This window comes from Carex rostrata, chromosome 18 (genome assembly GCF_964058835.1).
Source record: "Carex rostrata chromosome 18, lpCarRost1.2, whole genome shotgun sequence".
Taxonomy (NCBI): Eukaryota; Viridiplantae; Streptophyta; class Magnoliopsida; order Poales; family Cyperaceae; genus Carex; species Carex rostrata.
This window is the reverse complement of record NC_135935.1, coordinates 6635702-6654417: the sequence shown is the minus strand read 5'-3', so window position 1 is coordinate 6654417 and position 18716 is coordinate 6635702. Positions and strand designations below refer to the sequence as shown.

The window sequence follows — 18716 nt, the reverse complement described above, 5'->3', positions numbered from 1 at the left end:
AGAAATTCAGCAAAGGAAGCACTGGTGCTGATGATTATCTAAGAATTTTTATTCCTATTCTTTAAATATTTTCACAGACATAATTTCAAACAGACAAAAGATCAAGCGATTTTCTATCTATCTAAAAAAATAGTGAAATAATTCTAAAAAATGTAAAATTTGGTTTGCAAGTACATATTCATATGGAAATCATGTTGAACAGTTCGGATCGACCGTTAGAATTTTAAAAACTCAAATATTGAGCCATTGCACGGAAACCTCTATGCTAAGCGTAGCATATTAGCATTTTCCATATATTTATTACACTATAATTATCAACAACTAACTGCTAATGGATAGAGATTTTTTTATTTGTTTTTGCACCGCTTAACCTCCAATTTAATTATGCAACGTCAAATAAAAATGTCTTGGCTTGTAAGTTCAATAATATAACTTTTTTTGGCTTCATAATCCGTGATATAGGAAAATATTCTTTTTTTTTTTTTAGAAACCTTGGCAGTAGCTGTCAAGTATAATTTTCATTAATTAAAGCATAAATTACATCAATTGTTCTACATTCAGAACATCATCTATATCGAACTTCATCAACATCCGAACATTAACATCTAAACCTCAACATCTAACTAAAATAACAAAATAAAATAAACATTCTCCATCAGTAGTAGACATCGACGACCTTCAGCATCGACAGGCCAGTGACCGGAGGAAAGGGGTATCATATTTTTTCTTTTTTCCGCTAGGTTTGCGGGTGGGAGAGGCCGATGCGTCCTCGGCCTCCCCTTCTCAATCAAGGGTTTTGTGTAGCGGGAGTGTTGGTGGGAGGGTTGGAGGCGCTAGGAGATATGAGGGATAGCGATTAGGGCTATTGTCGCCAATTTTCTCCCGACAAATGTTGAAGGAAAATATTCTTATTATCTGAAAATTTGTGCTACAAAGTTGGAGGTTATTTTGGTTAAATTCTTGATTTTTAGTTAATTCCTTGGTATAAGAATCTGTCATTTAGAACTTAGAAGCCATAACCTAGCCTATGGCTATGATTGATAATAGTGTCCGCTCTCGTGTTCTCAAATTCTAGAAATCAACAGCAATAAAAAAGTAAATAAATTGTTTATTTAAGGCGCATATTTGTTTCACCAATTGTACGAATGCCTTGTGTGGCGCTCTTTTTACTTCAAATTCCTTCAAAATAATTCTCTTAACGTCTCCCTGAAAAATAAATAATTAAAGCTTCGCAATTTAATTCATACAATAGAATTCACATGTAAATGATTAGCTCTTAAATAAAAAATAACGGTTTAATTTTTTAGCTTTAATATTTAGCTTATGAGTCTTTGTACGAGGAGGGTTCAAATGCACCATCATTTTGGTGCTCCAATATACTCCACGTCCTTTATCTCCATTTTCAAAGTTCGAACAGTCGATCCGAACCGTTCAACATGATCTTCATAATAAAATATGCTTGGAGACCAAATTTTATATTTTTTAGAATTTTTTTACTATTTTTTTAGATAGGTGCAATATGTCTTTATCGGATGGTCCAGAATCTCCTTAAAAAGTGATTTTGTATCTATCTTAAAAAAAGTAAAAAAATTCTAAAAAATATAAAATTTGGTCTCCAAGCATATTTTATTATGAAGATCATGTTGAGCGGTTCGGATTGACTGTTCGGACTTTGAAAATGGAGATAAAAGACTTAGAGCATATTAGAGCACCAAAATGATGATGCATTTGAACCCTCCTCGTCTTTGTACTCAGCTTTTGTATTTTATTGTTTAGTGTAAATATTTTATCCGAAGCTTCGTGGATAGTTTGTCGGAGAGAGGTAGATTGATTAAAATATTAACGAGTACAAAAAATATCGATCAATCAAAATAGTTAATAATAATAAAAATTGAGAAGGGATCCACTTACATCTTTTTTTATGACTCCGGAATACACTTTACATTTTTAAAGTCTAAATAGTTTATCTAAACCGTTCAATTCAAAAAAAAAATGCAAAATTTGTTCTACAAGTACATTTTAATTTATCCATCATGTTAAACGATTTGGATCGACTATTTAGACTTTAAAAATGTAGAGTATAATCTGATGTCATTAAAAAAAGAGTGTAAGTGAATACTCCTCATAATAATAATAATATAACGTTTAAATAAAAGTAAAAGATAAATAAAATTGTAAACATCAATACATTTTCTTAAGAAACTTAATCATTGGCGCTCAATCCTAATTCAATCAAGTATCACCCAATACCATTACCATAGGCCTTTTGTGGGTTGCCAAAATCCATGACCAGTAAGTGGAATTCACATCCTCTCCAGTACTGCAAAAGATAATATTTTAAAACTAGTAGATCCAGACCGTTGTTTTAACTTTGTACGAATCTCAAAGTCCAAATAATACTGTCCTCTACTAGGCCGAATCTCAAAATAGCTGAGAGTAAATCTCAAACCGTAGATTGAATGAAATCTTTTGCACATATTGGAGAGGAACCGGATTACCTGCTCCCAATAGAGAGGAACTCTCCTCTAGTGTTGTAAATAACAGTATGCGATCGTTGGACGGACTTAATACTATCAAGCAATTAATCATAAATAATAAAAAATAATATATCATAATTAGAAATAATCGATCATTTAATCGAAAAAATCCATGACAATTTGATCACCGCCAACGACTAATCGGTCAATTAATCGGTATAAATGGACGTTTTTTACACACTGCTCTCTTCAATAAGTGACCATTCACAAATTGATTGCAATTCAAATAAAAAAGGGTGTATACTGCAAATGTAGAATTTACATTGACTAGCCTAATCTAAATTTAAAAACCAGAATGGTGGGTCAAGGAAGAAAGAAAAGAAAATGAAAAGTTATGATAATCTCATTGTCAGTGACTCGCTACAAAATTAAGTGTTCCGTACCTACCATGGAGAACCCAACCAAGTAGACATGCCTTGCCTGGAACAGTATTTTTTTTAATTTATTCATAGAGATTAGTAAAATAATATATGATATTAGAATGATTGTTAATTCCAAGTATTTGATGCATAATCCAAACATATTTTTTTCTATATATTATTATTTTGATACCATAAATTATTTTATATCAATTTCTATAAATAAAAATTATGTGTGTGGGACACTTGCTTCCTTCTTACACAAAGCCCAAATCCATTTGTTCCTGCAACAGAACCTCAAATCCATTTAAATAAGCTGCTCCTGGATCACTATATAACTTTTCCACATCCCTAGTACAAATGTATAGTCCAAGACAATTAAATAATCCTTCTTGGAACAAATAAATACCGGTATTCAAAATTGACAAAGGATAAATTTGGAAATATGCAAGTTACAACTCTTTTTGTGACATGACAATACTTTTTATTTCATTAATAATTAAAATTTTAGATTTAATAATAGATTTATTTTGTTGGTCCTGTTCTATGTTATAAATCAGAGATTGCAATGACTATCAGAAAAAAAAAAAAAAAAAAACCATTCCATAGAATATTAGAATTCCAGAAAATTAATATTAAGAAATTACTATTCATGGTAACGTGTTGTTACCATTTGGTTTTGAATGACTGTTGCTTTTAACATTCTAGGAAATATATGATTACATTGTTTGATTTAGTATAGATTGCAATGACTATCAAAATTAACAAAAAAAAACAATAAATAATTTTTATTTCCCCCAAAAAAAAAAAAAGTGTGATTCCCATCAATGACCCTGAATTATGAAATAATAATTGCAAGACAATCACAGATTACCATTTTCATCAAACATAATAACAGAATAAAATAGCAAGAAATCACCTCTTTTACTATGGTGGAAACCTAGGTTTGACCTACTTTGACATGGTTCAATTAACCTAGCTTATAAAAACCATAACTCTGTAACACCCTCTGCTTTTTTGTTCTTTACTGCCTAAAAAGACAGCCTCTTATATCACCTCAGTTGGTAGTTATGAAACAGTTACTATTAGCCACCATACTATTAGCTTTTGTTTCTCTCTCTTTTGCTGTACAACACAATGTCAAGCTTGCTCATGGAGGTACCTAGCTAGTTCCTTGATTATTCATCATCCATTTCTCTTTTTATTTTCATTTTGAATCACATTATGTTACAACTGTATCCTAAGCAAATTAAGAAGGTTTTTTTTTCATATTTTCATTTTCTGCAGAAACAAAGCAAATCGCCAATGGTCAAAAGGTACATTCAATAGAACAGGTAACAATTAAATGAAGGAAGAATTCAACTGCTAATCTTCTTATTTGTAATGCATATTTATATATTTTTTTTTCTTGAAAGATCAAATCAGAATGGTTCTGGTAACAGTTTTTTGGATTTGGTGAGAAAACAATTAATGTCATTAAGCAATTACCAGTGTATGATATTTTTTGTCCAAGTATGTATTTTCATTTGAACAATTAATTATGAAAATTCCCTCTGAAAATAATCTTTATATTTAATCTTGATAACAGAATCTCTCTGGAACAGAAAAGAGCAAGAAAATCAGCAAAGAGCAAGAAAGGCAAAGCTTAAAATCAAAATGGAGTTTAAGAAAATCTATGAACCGATGGGGAAGGAGAGGATTGATTTCAGAAAATGAATTAGGAACTAGAGCTCATGATTCCTATTTTTCAGGAAAAGATCCTTTCACTTCAGATTATTATAAGCCCATGCACCATCCACCAAAAAATAACTGAACTTTCATTATTGTTTAACATATATATTTTTTTCATTAAAAAGGTAGCTTTTAGGGTTTTTTTTTTCAACTTCTGTTTCATGCTCTGTAATACTATTATAATAATAAGAAAAATGGTTAGTGCAAGCATCAGCTGCTCTGTGGTTACTACACTGATAGTAAACATTAGTTGCTCTGAAAATAATTTCCTTTTATTGACTTAAGCACCAATATGCTGTTTAGATTGCTGAGATGAGAAGTGATTTTGATCCAACACACCAAAAAAGCAGAAAATTTAATGACACAGGGGGGGTACCGGTTTATAGAGTTCCTCAATTAATTAGTAGATAATTTTTTTTTAGGGTTTAATTAGTAGATAATCAAGCAAATGCAATTTCATTTCCTCGCCGGTGCTGTACTGTGCAGCATCATACAATTAAATTATTGCACAGCAGCCATTAACGACCCCAGCAATAAAACTCTCACTGTTTATTTTGGAGAAATAATACCATAGAATTTAAGTGTCTGAGATAACAGGTAGACCAAGAAACAGCAGTTTTCAGTGGAAGAAAAATACAAAATAGCAAAGAAAACAACCGAACCAGGTGAAACAGATCGTATAGCTCAACTCAAAACTAAGATGCAGAATGCATCACTGGCACAGTATGAATCTGACATTACTTAAACTCAATCATTCAACAAAATTTAAGGTCCAGATTGATTACCTTTTCACTGGATGTGAATTCTTCACAACACAGGTGGATTCCTGAACCCATCTGAACCATCCAAATTTAACCAGAGAGATTGTTGTGTAGGAATGGCAGTGAAAATGAGCATCTGATGAGATGTGCAAGAAAAATTTGTAAGATTTAATATTACACTGAACCAGTCAAGAAATTGTACACATTTCCAATGGAATGATACTGGTATGTAGCAAAATTGACGAGAGAAGTTTCACTTGTCATGGTAATTAACCACACAGAATGTCAATGGTATCATAAGTTTGCATCCAGGAAAAATACTAATAGTATTAAGTATTAACAAATAAAGAATAATGAAGCAGCTACATTGAACAACTGCAAAAAGATAAAATTTCAAAAATCTAAATATTTTTTTTCAAAACTTTAATCCTGTACAGGACAACAATAGAATATTACAAATCCCAGAAACATCAATCAATTAATCCTCCATATTTTGTCTTTTTCTGCCTAGTTACACCAATTAGATCAGATGAAAGCATCTTTCCCCTATTGATTAAATAATGTCTGGAATAAATATTTCTTGTCTCGACTTTTCCTTCATCAAATGAAAAGTCGTGCCAATATTCTTCCGATTTGGCATGCATAAAGATAACAATTTCTCATTAGTTTTCCAACTCACTAGGATTTTAAACCATTCTCATTTACAAATTGTCGGACAAAAGCCTAATCTTCTTGCTGTCCCGCTCGAGCATCTTACAAAATCAACTCCATCTATTGTTTGAAACCATAAGGGAAATGTGACTACAAAATGTAACTTTTCATTCACACAAGACACAAAAACATCCCTAAATTCCACAAGAAATTATAATTTCTCTCTTGTAAAAAGTGTTGCACCATTTAGAGAACTCCACTAAACTCCATTTCCACTGACAACTTGGATCTCAAAGTTAAATTTTGGCAGAGACCTAGTTCCACACCTGTCAAACCAAGGTATCAAATCTCGGCTCGTAAAAGCACACCTGGCTGTTACACAACTGAACTGCCGGACCCATAATCCATGACCATGATTTTTTCTCCACATCATATAATAGTCCCTTGCCTTGATTCCAAGAAGTAAAACAAATTAAATTATCCTGACCAAAACACTCAAATCTCTCAGCCGAGAGCCTCAAAAGAGACCTGAAATACCTCGGGGGCATTCTAGTAATTTCTGTCCAGATACTCTTGCCATGGTCAAGCTCCCAAACCCTCATGCTTTGCAAGGTGCTATAAATTCCAACTCGACCTACCAAAAATAATCTCTTTTTTGCCCCTGAGACTAAGTATCCATCTAGTAGAGATCTAGGGAATTTAACAGGTATGTAGTCCCACCTGCCTGTATCGACCTGGTACACCATCAACCCTATTGGGTTTAAAGTTTCCAAGTACAACCTGGAATCACAAAAGGCCATTTTGGAGGAGCACAGGCTGACAGCTGGCATTGTATCATGTAACGACCAGGTACCGGTTCTTGAGTCATAAACCTCTGTTGGTATAGTTTTGCTGTCCCCAGAAATCTCACTGGCTGCTATAACCTTGTAATCAGTGCCAGAGTTGCTTTTTACCAGAATCAGCTGCCTCTGCTGATTGTGGTGCATGCTGGGAAGGACCTGCCAGGTCTGGGTTAGCGGGTTGCAAATAAGAGTTTTGAAGGTCAATTCATCAAAACCAGTGAAGCAAACCAAACCACCTGATGATCCAACAAGCCAGAAGACCCAGTCAGGTAAGAACCCAAAAGGTATCTTGAACCAAGTTTTCAAAGGCATGCTCAATATGGAGAGTTGTGAACTAGGGTTTCGCCAAAAGGTAAGGAGGCAGGGTCCATGGACAGGAACTCTGGAATGAGTTGAAATAAAGCCTGAGTCGTTCAAAATTGAGTTCCATCGCTTGCAAACTGGTCGAAGCCTGAAGAGTAGGAAAGGTGGAACCCGCGCCAGTATTTCAATCTGTAGGTCATCTGGTAGGTGGGCCCAGACTGACTCATCCAGCTGGATTTCAGAAATTAGGATTTTGTTGGCAGTTGTTAAAACATTTGTTTCTTCATCAAGGCCACGTGGTTTTGTTTTGATGGTCTTTTGATGAGAAGGACTGATGGTACGGGGCCCACCAAGCCGGGGAACAGGTCCCATCTCATCAGAGAGAGAAACAGAGCTTCTTGGCACCAAGGGAAAAGTTTCTCCAAATCCATGCATGTTTTCGATATAAAACCCTGAATACAAGCATCGCACAACAAAAATAAACCAATCAAACAAATATCAATTAGATTGCAACCAATTTCAACTAAACTTTCTGCTATTACATGCACCACAGATGGCTTTTTCACCTGAGAAAAGCAATTACTAGGGTTTAATGAAATTTTCATTTTGACAGCTCAATTCCTTTTGTTTTTCTATAATAAAATGAAGTAGGCTCACACGCCATATTTGTGTCCAAGGGGATTTGAACCCAGGAACTCATGGAGGCCATTATAGCGCCTCAACACTCAAGCTATTAAGCCATTTGTCAATTCAGGTTTTTAATATCTTTTTCTTGAACAACTTCAGGGTCTTAATAACAAAACTAAAGAACTAAAGCACTAAACTATAATTCAAGCAGCATAATTTTATAGATGCAAATTTATTAACCAGAGTTGGATTAAATAGAGGAGACCATGAACAGGTTTTTTACATATATTTAAGGGAACAAATTTTGAAGCTCCAACAATTTTAAAGGCTATTCACAGAAAGGGTAGATAAAATCTAAAACGATTAGCATAACTTGAGAACATGTCCATTGTCTGACACTTCTAATGGAAACTTTATTCTTCATTGGGAATAAATGTAAAAAAATGGGTTCAAATTCCAACAAAAGGTAGCAATGCCAAACTATTTCCCTGTTTATTTGGTTAGAAGTTTAAACAGAAGCATTGCAAATTAAAACTAGTGGAGAGACTTGATTATTTGGCCTTGTGTTGGAATGAGGCTTGTTCTAAGTTCTAACCAAAGCTGGAAATTTCATTTAAGACAGTCTAATTCCACCTTAATTTTACTTAAATTGAACCATTGTTAAGCTTAGCCTCCCCATTCTTCCCCTCCCCACCCCCTCCTACCTCAAAAGAAATCAATGATTCGAAATTCAAACTAATCGGACGGAAAATAAGATCTTAAAAATAAATTTTCAGTCGATTTCTCAAATCTAATTCGGTCAAAGATATACTAACTCGAGCACTTAACACAGCAAAATATATTCGGAACTAAATGAGAAAAGAAAAATGTGCTTAGCTATGAAGTGGTAAAGATTTTGCTTCAGGTAAGAACACTGGGATTCCATTAAGCAGAACAAAAAAAAGGGTAAACTTCCACGCGTTTACACACAGATAATCTACTAACATTTAAGATAAATCGAACCAAAGGTTAGAACTTTTGGAAGAAATTGAAAGTTACCTCTTTCGGATGGATGTAGTCTCTCTCTCTCTTCCCCTCCCTCTCCGATCTTTCAACTGATTAATTCTTTCTAATAAAAAATTTTAGAAAAGAGGACAAGAAAACAAATCGGCACCGAATGCCGGGATCTCGCATCGTCTGCATTAACTAAAAAAAAATCATCTTTTGAGTTAATTCATGTCGACCGTCTGATTGTAAATGGATCCTATCCAGTCCGCTCCTATAACTTAGAGGCTCTTTAATATTAGTGCGGATCTAATTTGCACGATTTTTGAAATTTATTGAACAGTCCAGATAAATTAAATCAAAATATTCTTTTTTGAGTTAATGCAGAGGATACGAATTCCGAATGCCAGAAGCCATCGACGGGTCCGGATCCCCAAAAGTAAACCAATCTTTGGGTTTTGTATTGAGACCGTTCGATTCGAATCTGTCGCTCAAGATTGCTTCGCGATTTGAATTCATCTCTCGAGATGTGTGCGCTCCACTTCAGTTAGATTATCACGGATTCGAATCGAACGGTCCCGATTCAAAACCCAAAGATTGAGTTACTTTACTGAATCTAAACTCGTCGATAGAAAGATTGAGCCGAATTTTTTATTAATAGAAATAAAATAAATTAAATATTTAAAAACAACACTACTTTTGGTTTTTTGTCAAAACTAGGTAGATCGGGTTTTCTAAACCTGTCCCACCGGACGGGTCCAATTAACCCGTCCCGGTTAATTGTAGTTAATCCTTAATTACCATGACGGAAAAAAAAAAAAATATATGGCCAGGTCCTGTTAACCCGTCCCGTTCCGTAAAAAAAAAAAAAAAAAAACCTGGCCGGGTCCTGTTAACCCGTCCCACGCCAAAAAAAAGAAAAAAAACAAAAGCTGGCCGGGTCCTCTTAACCCGTCCCACGCCGAAAAAAAAATAAAAGGAGACACAAAGCACGAGGCCCATTGAAAAGTTTGAGCGGTCGTCTTTACTATCGATAGATGCTGCTGGGAGAAGAGTAAAATAAGTGACTGGTTGTAAAATACATAGATGTTAAAGAACAAAAAGGGAGCCTGAGACTCTAGTGCAGTACGAGTTTCAACCAAACTTTATTTGTGTATAATTTTTGTTATATGGTCAGGTGCGGATATCTTCCGTTGAAGCCTTGGGAGAAATGGTTGGTCTGATTACAAGATCTCAGCTAAAGGCGGCATTGCCAAGGCTCATCCCTACAATATTGGACTTGTATATTTATACTCTTAAACATTTTTTTTATACTTCTTTGAAAAGGAATACTTCAAGCAAATTGTTGTTTAATATTTTAACTCCTTTGACCAACAAGGTGTAAGAAAGATCAAGAAATTGCATATGTTGCCACAAGCAGCCTTCATCATGTTCTCACTGCTGCTTTGTTGACAGAATCAGGTCCTCCTCTCCTTGATTTTGAGGTGAGATCAACTATTTATTAAAATTTGAATTGAGCTGTTTTTGGCTCTTAATTTTGTTTCATTTAATATTTCCAGGAACTAGAGGTAGTTTTGGTTACTCTTCTCCCAGCAGCATCTATCAATAGTAAAGACGACCGCTCAAACTTTTCAATGGGCCTCAAGGTGCTTTGTGTCTCCTTTTATTTTTTTTTCAGCGTGGGACTGGTTAAGAGACCCGGCCAGCTTTTTTTTTTTTTTTTTTTTTTTCGGCGTGGGACGGGTTAACAGGACCCGGCCAGGTATTTTTTTTTTTTTTTTTCCGTCATGGTGATTAAGGATTAACTACAATTAACCGGGACGGGTTAATTGGACCCGTCCGGTGGGACGGGTTTAGAAAACCCGATCTACCTAGTTTTGACAAATAACCAAAAGTAGTATTGTTTTTAAATATTTAATTTATTTTATTTCTATTAATAAAAAATTCGGAAAGATTGAGTTACTTTACTTTACCCAAAGATTGAGTTACATTTACTTTATATCTACGACTTTCTACCACTAATCCGACATGGCATAAGCGCCTCTGACATGTGGAACAGTACGCTTAGCTGTCAAACGGTTACACTGTCGTCGGATTAACATATTCCGAACCTGTACGAAGATCTCCGGTTTCCTTTTTTGTATTATAGATTCCAATGAAGGGCAGGTCCACACACAGGTCGGGTCAGGAAATTTGAATTTGAAAATTCGAATAAATTTGGTTCTAATTAAAATTTATGGAGTTTCTTTAATATTTGTGTCAAAGTTTATGGATGGTCCAAATTCAAATTCTAACTTTGAGATACTTTTGAAAATCAAAATTTAGAACCAATCTCAATGGGTGAAAACTGATTGGATAGGATACAGAGCGGATAGTGCTAAAATCATATCCATATCCATTTTTATTTCTTCCAAGACAGATCAAATAATATTTGATGAATACATATCAGATTAGATATTTATTAAAAAATATATAATTATTATCAAAACATAACAAAATTTGTAATATTTATTTAATTATAATGATAAATAACATACTTTTTTATAATACATATTAAATTATTATAAAAAAATAATACATATTAAACTATTATAAAAAACATAATACATATTACATTATATAGTGTAAATGTAAAACTATATTCAGACGGATATTTAAATGTCGTCGGATATCTATATTTAATTTTTCAAATACATATTGGATATTATTTTTCGAATACATATATAATTTGATATGGACATTCATATCTCATCCTTTTTATAATTAGATAAAATTTGTCCCTAATTAATCGCCTCACTAACAAAAAAGGTTTCATCTTTAGTGATCCAATCCTTTATAGATTTAATTTTCTCCAATAACGGTTTGGGATTTATATATAAATTATTAATACAAGCATCTTATAAAGATATAACTCCAAATTAGAATATGCATTTACCAATTTATTTTGGTTCATGCCCTCAAATTTTATTCGTTTAAATAGATGGATTTCCATATTTTGCATTGTCTACTTAGTGCCTTTTTATGCTCTATGCTTTTAATATACTTTAATTTTATAATAATGTAGCATAATATAGAATCTGAAGAGAGAAAAAATTGTATTTCGGTTGATGTACAAATGGACTAAGTCAAACTTTTAGAAAACATTCAATAGTATTTAATAGCGAGATTTATGAGCATCATTATTTGTTGACCATCGGATAGGCTTTTTTTAGAAAATTTTGATGATATAAAATCTAGAGGCGTCAATAGCACCTTTTTATTCGTTTACCCGATCCATGATTCATTATGTATTTAACAAGATGGGTATGAATAATATATATTTTTTTCGTAAACTTGTTGGGTACGAGTAAAAAGAAATTCATTATCTAAACGGGTAAAACCTACATCGTACTTGTTATCTGATCGGGTAATTATCAAAAAAATTATATATATTAAAAGTACTGAAAAGAGTACTTTAATTGATTTACTTGCTCTTAGCATGATTATATATTTTTTTCAATAAAGTACTACACATGTGTGAAGGAATGTATATGTTTTAATGTTTTATTTAATAAATAATAAAAAATTTATATATTAATATTATCCGTTATTTATCGGCTACCATTTCGTTATCCGACAAATTATAACATATAAAATAATTTATAGCAGATAAAGGTAAGATATGGATAAAAATAATTTGTAACGGATATGAATATGAAGATACTTCCACCCGATCTTACCGTATCCGTTAATAGAATCCAAAGAACGATTAATTAGTTTGATCATAAGTTTACTTTTTCTTACACCTTAGTCCGGATCTTATTTTTTAATGTTCAAACAGTAATTCAAACCGTTAAATATGAACTACCTATCACAATCTTGTAAAAAAATTAAGTTTTATGATTGTTAGAATTTTTAACTATTTTTTGGATGAAGGAAAATAATGACACAATTGTACATGCAAACGATTGTATTTATATCAATTTTAACACCATAGTAAGTGACTTGAATTAACTGTATGGATACAACAAGTAAGATTTAAATTGTGTAGTTCAGTTCAGTCAAAACATAAATATTTTGAAATTAAAATTTATATTGTTTGAATTGCTTTTAGTTGAGATAGAAAGATGAAGGTTTAGCTATTTATAAAACATTTTTAATCCGATTTCAAACTCACGATTTTCTACACTGATGATGTTATCCTTTGTCAATAGATCAAAGGCTATTGACAAGAGGACCCATAAGAGTCGGGGGCAACTCCTCTTTGAATTTTGAATTTTTATGTAGATCTATAGGTCCGGATCAACTATGTCCTCTTAGAATTTTATTTACTTCTTTTGGAATATTGATTTATAATTAGAATTAAATTTAAATTTAAAATTTATATATATTTTTTTAATTTTAATTGATAATTAAGACTATTGAAAAGCAATTTTAGACAACATACTCGTATTTTTCTCCAGCAACTTCTTGAATAGTTCTTTCTTGACCACTAACGTCTATTATACACTTAGACTGCGCTCCAGAAGGAGGTGCGCGGAGGAAGAGAAAGGAGAAGTCACTGTGCGGAGGGAGAATTTTGCCAGATCACATTTGACCGGTGTCGTTCTCCCGCTCCAGAAGACGGAAAATCGAAGAGAGACATGAGAGAAACTCCACTGTAGTAAGGGGAACCAAGAAGAACTTCACGTACAAAAACACTGAGATCTGTTCTCCACAAATTGGAGTGTAAATTCATTGCACTCCAGATGCATAATATAGAGGAGATAAAAAGCATGGCACTTGATTAGAAGAGCAATTAAATTGCAATTGTCCGAAATTTTTAATTAAATGCGTTGAACTCTGTCGGAAACAATATTTTAATTATATGCCGGGTACGAGTAAAAAAATCGTTGCTATATCAATTTAAAAACGAGAATATGTCAAAGCCATTAATTATATGACCTGGTGATCAATTTAACAATTAATTTCCCAGCCGCCTTGTTGGATTCACATGAGTCCTATCCATCTACTCTCCACGGAAATAAATCAGCTGAAATTCTGAAATCGGGTATTGTTTACTCTGAAATTCCTGCAATCCGAAATTCAGTCATCGAATTTTTTCAAGAACGCATCTCGAAACAGCTGGTTTTTCCTTACACGTATCTCGAAACAGTTCGATAGCTGGATTCAGATTGCAGAGATTTCAGAATGAACAGTAATGACATCGGATTTCAGTAGATTCGGATCCACTCCCCACACCCAGTCAGTCATTTCAATTTATTATGACCTATTCTCAGCAGTCAAACCATGCACCTATGCAATGCAATGCAGTATAAATACAACATCAAACTCTGCTCCAAATCACACAGCCAGTTAGTCTAATTAATTAGCGCTCATCTTTTCACACCAAACACAATCAACTCCTCTGCTTGCTCCTTCCTTTCCAATTAATTGTAAATCTTTACAATGACGAAAATGGCGAAAATTTTGCTGACATTTGTGGCAATGGTGGCGATTGCCGAGCTAGCGATGGCTGCAACCTACACCGTCGGTGCGCCAAGTGGCTCATGGGACCTACAAACCAACTTCACACAGTGGGTTGAATCTAACACATTCCACCCCGGCGATGTTCTCAGTAAGTTATTTTTTCTGAACAATTCTGAATTAATGAAATTTCAAAGTTCCATTTTTAAATTTGAATATTTGTTTTTTATATATTCCCCTAAAAATGTAATGTAATAGTTAGTCTAAATTAACATAGCTTCATGAACTAACGGCTACATTACTTTTTGTGCAGCCTTCAGCTACAGCTCGTCTCAACACGACGTGCTCGAGGTGACACAAGCAAACTTCGACTCGTGCACTAGCTCCAACCCGATCGCCACGCATAATGATGGCAACACCGTCGTTACTCTCTCTGCAGTAGGGACCAGATACTTCATTTGCGGAATTACCGGTCACTGTTTAGGAGGCATGAAAGTACAAATCAATGCAGTCTCCGGAACCACCCCTTCACCGGCACCAACTTCTGGTGGTCCCACACCGCCATCCTCTGTCCCTTCCACACCTGGTTCGACATCTCCCACCACATCTCCACCTGGCGGCTCCACCCCAGACTCGGCCGCCTCGAGTGTCACAGCTGGCGTCGGGCTTGTATTTGGGTTGGCTGCACTTTTGGCATTTTAAAATGACACTCATATGACAGTATTGATTATTGTTTTTCTTTTCATCTATCTCTACTTATTGTTATAGGAGAGATTGATTTTTTTTACTTTTTAATTGGATAATTTATTTGATGTATGTAGAATAAAAGAGGCGTGTTTATTCATTTACTATACATTCATGTCTCTTCATATGTGTCTGTATTCAATTTTTTTTTTTTTTACTGGTAAACAGTAGGCTATACCGATATACCAAAATTTGATTTTTTTTTTACTTGTTATAAATTTTGTTATAATGTTTGGAATTATTCATCTTTTTCTATATCTATTACAAATTTGTAATAGAGGTTCTTTTGTATTTTATAGGATGTATTTTGAAAATAAAAATATTTCGAAATACTGAATTAAAAGAAAATAAAGCAATAGACCAGGTCCATTTCGAAGCAGCCTCATTATGGGCCTGTTTGGCTGTCTAAAGGGAACAAGAATGAAAATTTTTGAATAGCCGAAATACTGTGCACGTGTGCTGATTTTCGCGAAGTCTGAGTAATTATTTTTTTTCCATGCACACAATAAACCACTGAACAGATCCTACTAGTACACACACAAATAGTGTTGAAAAAATAAAAAATAAAAAACAAATGATGAACAAGTTTCCAGCGTTAAAACCACTTTTACACAGTGGGTACGACGGACAGTTTATAAGGAGAAATTTGTTATATACTACTAAAAAACTACAAATTACATATTTAATATTTTAAATTATAATGGATTTGGCTAATATGCTATGGGTTGCATAGAGGCCTCCCATGCTACGGCTCAATATTAAACTTTTCAAAATCCTAATGGTCGATCCGAACCATTCATCTTGTTCTCCATATTAATATGTGTTTGGAGACCAAATTTTACATTTTTTTGAAATTTTTTTACTATTTTTTTAGATTTATTGAATATCGTTGTTTTTTATGGTCCAGATTTGTCTGAAAAACAGCAATTTTCAATAAATCTGAAAAAATAGTAAAAAATTTCCAAAAAATATAAAATTTGATCTCCAAACACATATTAATATGGAGAACAAGATGAACGGTTCTGTCACACCCCAAATCCCGGGTATAACAGCCTGCCGCGTATATTTATTAAGACATATATACGCAAGGCAGTGGATCTTTTATATGCATTACCAATAACATCATTACATAATAACCATATCCCAAATTTCACGTGGTTATGCTGTCAGACGCAATCCAGAATGGTCTCTCTGTATCCGTGTAATAAACCTGAAAATGACCCAAAGGAAGGGGGTGAGAATAAATTCTCAGTGCGAATTTGCCACAGTTAGATTATTGGACTTGCAATCAAACTCCATATTCAAAAATGAATCCCACACAATAGCAGTACAGATAGATACATATTCATAATTAACGAGATGCATATGCTTGACAACAATTTATTCAATGAATCACGATTAACGGAATTTCCAAGATGAATTTCAAAATAAACACGTAGTTGGCTTAACTCGACTCATTAGGGCTTGTAACAACTACAGATGTTCTTTCGAGGTGGACCCTTTATCAAACCCTCGTCTGTAGGGTTACTGACACCTACAGACGTCCCACCCAGCTGGACCCTTTATCTGACACCCATCTGTAGTTGTTTGGCTTAACCATTTCCTAAGGTCTGGTTCCAAGTCAGCTATACAGCTCAACTCGACAAATGCATTCACATGGAATCAAAGTTACCTATACAGGTCAACTTTGCAAATTTCAAACAAATATATCAAAGCCACCCATATGGGTCAGCCTTGCAAATTCATAACAGGTCAATGCATAGGTCAGCAGCGTCACCTTATCCAGCCACCTTTACAGGTTGGCCTGGAAAATTCATAACAGGTCAACGCATAAGTCAGCAGCGTCACCTTATCCAGCCACCTATACAGGTCGGCTTAGCAAATTCATAACAGGTCAACGCATAAGTCAGCAGCATGACCTTATCTAGCCACCTATACAGGTTGGCCTGGCAAATTCATAACAGGTCAACGCATAAGTCAGCAGCGTCACCTTATCCAGCTACCTTTACAGGTCGGCCTGGCAAATTCAGAAACAGGTCAACGGATAGGTCACCGTCACCTTATCCAGCTACCTAAACAGGTCGGCCTGACAGATTCATTCACATAAAGAATAATTAATAGAACTAATCAATTAATAACCATACCAACATGCCAAATAACCTTAACCTAACAGTTCAAATCATTCTCATTTATGCAAGAATCAATATACAGCATGAATTTCAAAATATGCAACAATTAAGCATTCAACATGACAAACGAATAAACAGTTTAATTTATGAAAATGAAACATCAAACAAGTCCAAGAATCTCGCACCTGATTACGACGAGCGTACCGCTTAGTTATGGATCATACGTCTCGAAATATCCCGCAAAGTCTTGCTCGACCGAGCCTACACTTATATTACATGTACCCTTGGTTTAACCTTTGTTCGAATGCTTGCTTGAGTTGTATTAATCTCTTTATACTTTCCTTAACGAAATTCAAATATTTTGGTGTCAACCCTTTCTTCATTGGTCTTAATTACTTAACCTCTCTTATCAATTCTCATATTCACGTTTGTGTCCTCTAGACCATACACAATTCCTTTACCGTCTCACTATTTTGGTTCTTGTAACAATTCAATTTGCCGATTAATTAAACCCTAAATTGATCAAAAATCGAAATAAATTCTAGGTTTCAAAGATAGGGAAAGGGACTTACCGATTACACTTCTATTAGGTTGGATTAGACTAAACAATTACAATTCTTTCCCAATTTTCGGATTTGAGCAAAACCCTAAATTGAAAATCAAGATTGAGATGAAATCGAGAAGAGAATCACCAAATTAACAACATGGAAGCTCAAGGCAGATAGATTACTCGCAATTTATACACGAATTTCGGGTTTAAGCAAAAACCCTAACAATGGTGAAATTTGGGTTTTGAGAGAGAGAAGAGGAGAGAAGGAAATACCGAATGGAAGGGCTAGATGAGAGAAGCAACTAATTTCTCGCTCATTCCTTCGATTTCACGGGAGTTTTGGAGGGAGGGGAAGAGCTCTCTCTCTCTTTTCTTCTTTCTTTGGCGGAACACACAAGAGAAGGGGGAAGGAATGGAGAGAAAGAAGGAGAGACAACATAAATTTTGCTAAATAGACCCTCACATTGTCGGATAAAACGTTATAACGTTTTGGTAAATCGTTATAACGATTCAGCTGGTGAGAAACGCAGAAAATAGTGTATAAAACGCATAATTTAGTGTATAAAACGTTATAACGTTTTCTCAAAACGTTATGATGTTTTAATTAAATTCAGCCTTCAAACGATGGCTATTTTTATCAAGTTTTACAGTGAAAAACGTCACATAACGTTTTAAAACGTTACATAACATTTTACTATTTTTTTTACATATGTAACAGGTTCGTATCGACCGTTTGGATTTTGAAAAGTCGAATATTGAGCCTGTCACACCCCGCGGCCACGGGTCGTAACAGTCTCCCGCCGTAAGCATACAACTCCGTGTATACTTACAAGGCTATTCAAATCTTACTCAACAATTCAACAGATAATAATATAAACTAAGTTTATAGATACACAAATCAGAGTACACAGTCTGGTCAGAATATAATACAACATAAGTATCTCATCCGGATACCAACCATAAGGCCTACCCTAAATCTATACAACAAAACATATCTAGGGTTATCAAGTGGTAAGCTACTAAGGCCTACTACTCTCGTGCCTCTCCGGAATC

At 34.2% G+C, this 18716-nt stretch overlaps 3 protein-coding genes across 3 annotated transcripts; 2 read left to right on the top strand and 1 right to left on the bottom strand.

The window, feature by feature from the left end:
- Positions 1 to 5760: 5760 nt before the first annotated feature.
- On the bottom strand, positions 5761 to 8915 carry LOC144569664 (Galactose oxidase/kelch repeat superfamily protein). The gene is made up of 2 exons (XM_078320120.1): positions 8850 to 8915; positions 5761 to 7636 (listed from the first exon to the last, which is right to left on the bottom strand). The coding sequence occupies exon 2, from the start codon at positions 7617 to 7619 to the stop codon at positions 6369 to 6371; it is 1251 nt and encodes a 416-aa protein (XP_078176246.1). The 5' UTR covers positions 7620 to 7636; positions 8850 to 8915; the 3' UTR covers positions 5761 to 6368.
- A 1062-nt stretch (positions 8916 to 9977) lies between these two features.
- LOC144569815 (protein SHOOT GRAVITROPISM 6-like) lies at positions 9978 to 13438 on the top strand. The gene is made up of 4 exons (XM_078320289.1): positions 9978 to 10076; positions 10174 to 10279; positions 10355 to 10483; positions 13289 to 13438. Exons 1-4 carry the CDS (start codon positions 10006 to 10008, stop codon positions 13436 to 13438), a joined length of 456 nt encoding a protein of 151 aa, XP_078176415.1. The 5' UTR covers positions 9978 to 10005.
- Positions 13439 to 14125: 687 nt separating this feature from the next.
- On the top strand, positions 14126 to 15091 carry LOC144569707 (stellacyanin-like). Its single transcript, XM_078320163.1, has 2 exons — positions 14126 to 14391; positions 14554 to 15091. The coding sequence occupies exons 1-2, from the start codon at positions 14223 to 14225 to the stop codon at positions 14940 to 14942; spliced, it is 558 nt and encodes a 185-aa protein (XP_078176289.1). The 5' UTR covers positions 14126 to 14222; the 3' UTR covers positions 14943 to 15091.
- Positions 15092 to 18716: the final 3625 nt, after the last annotated feature.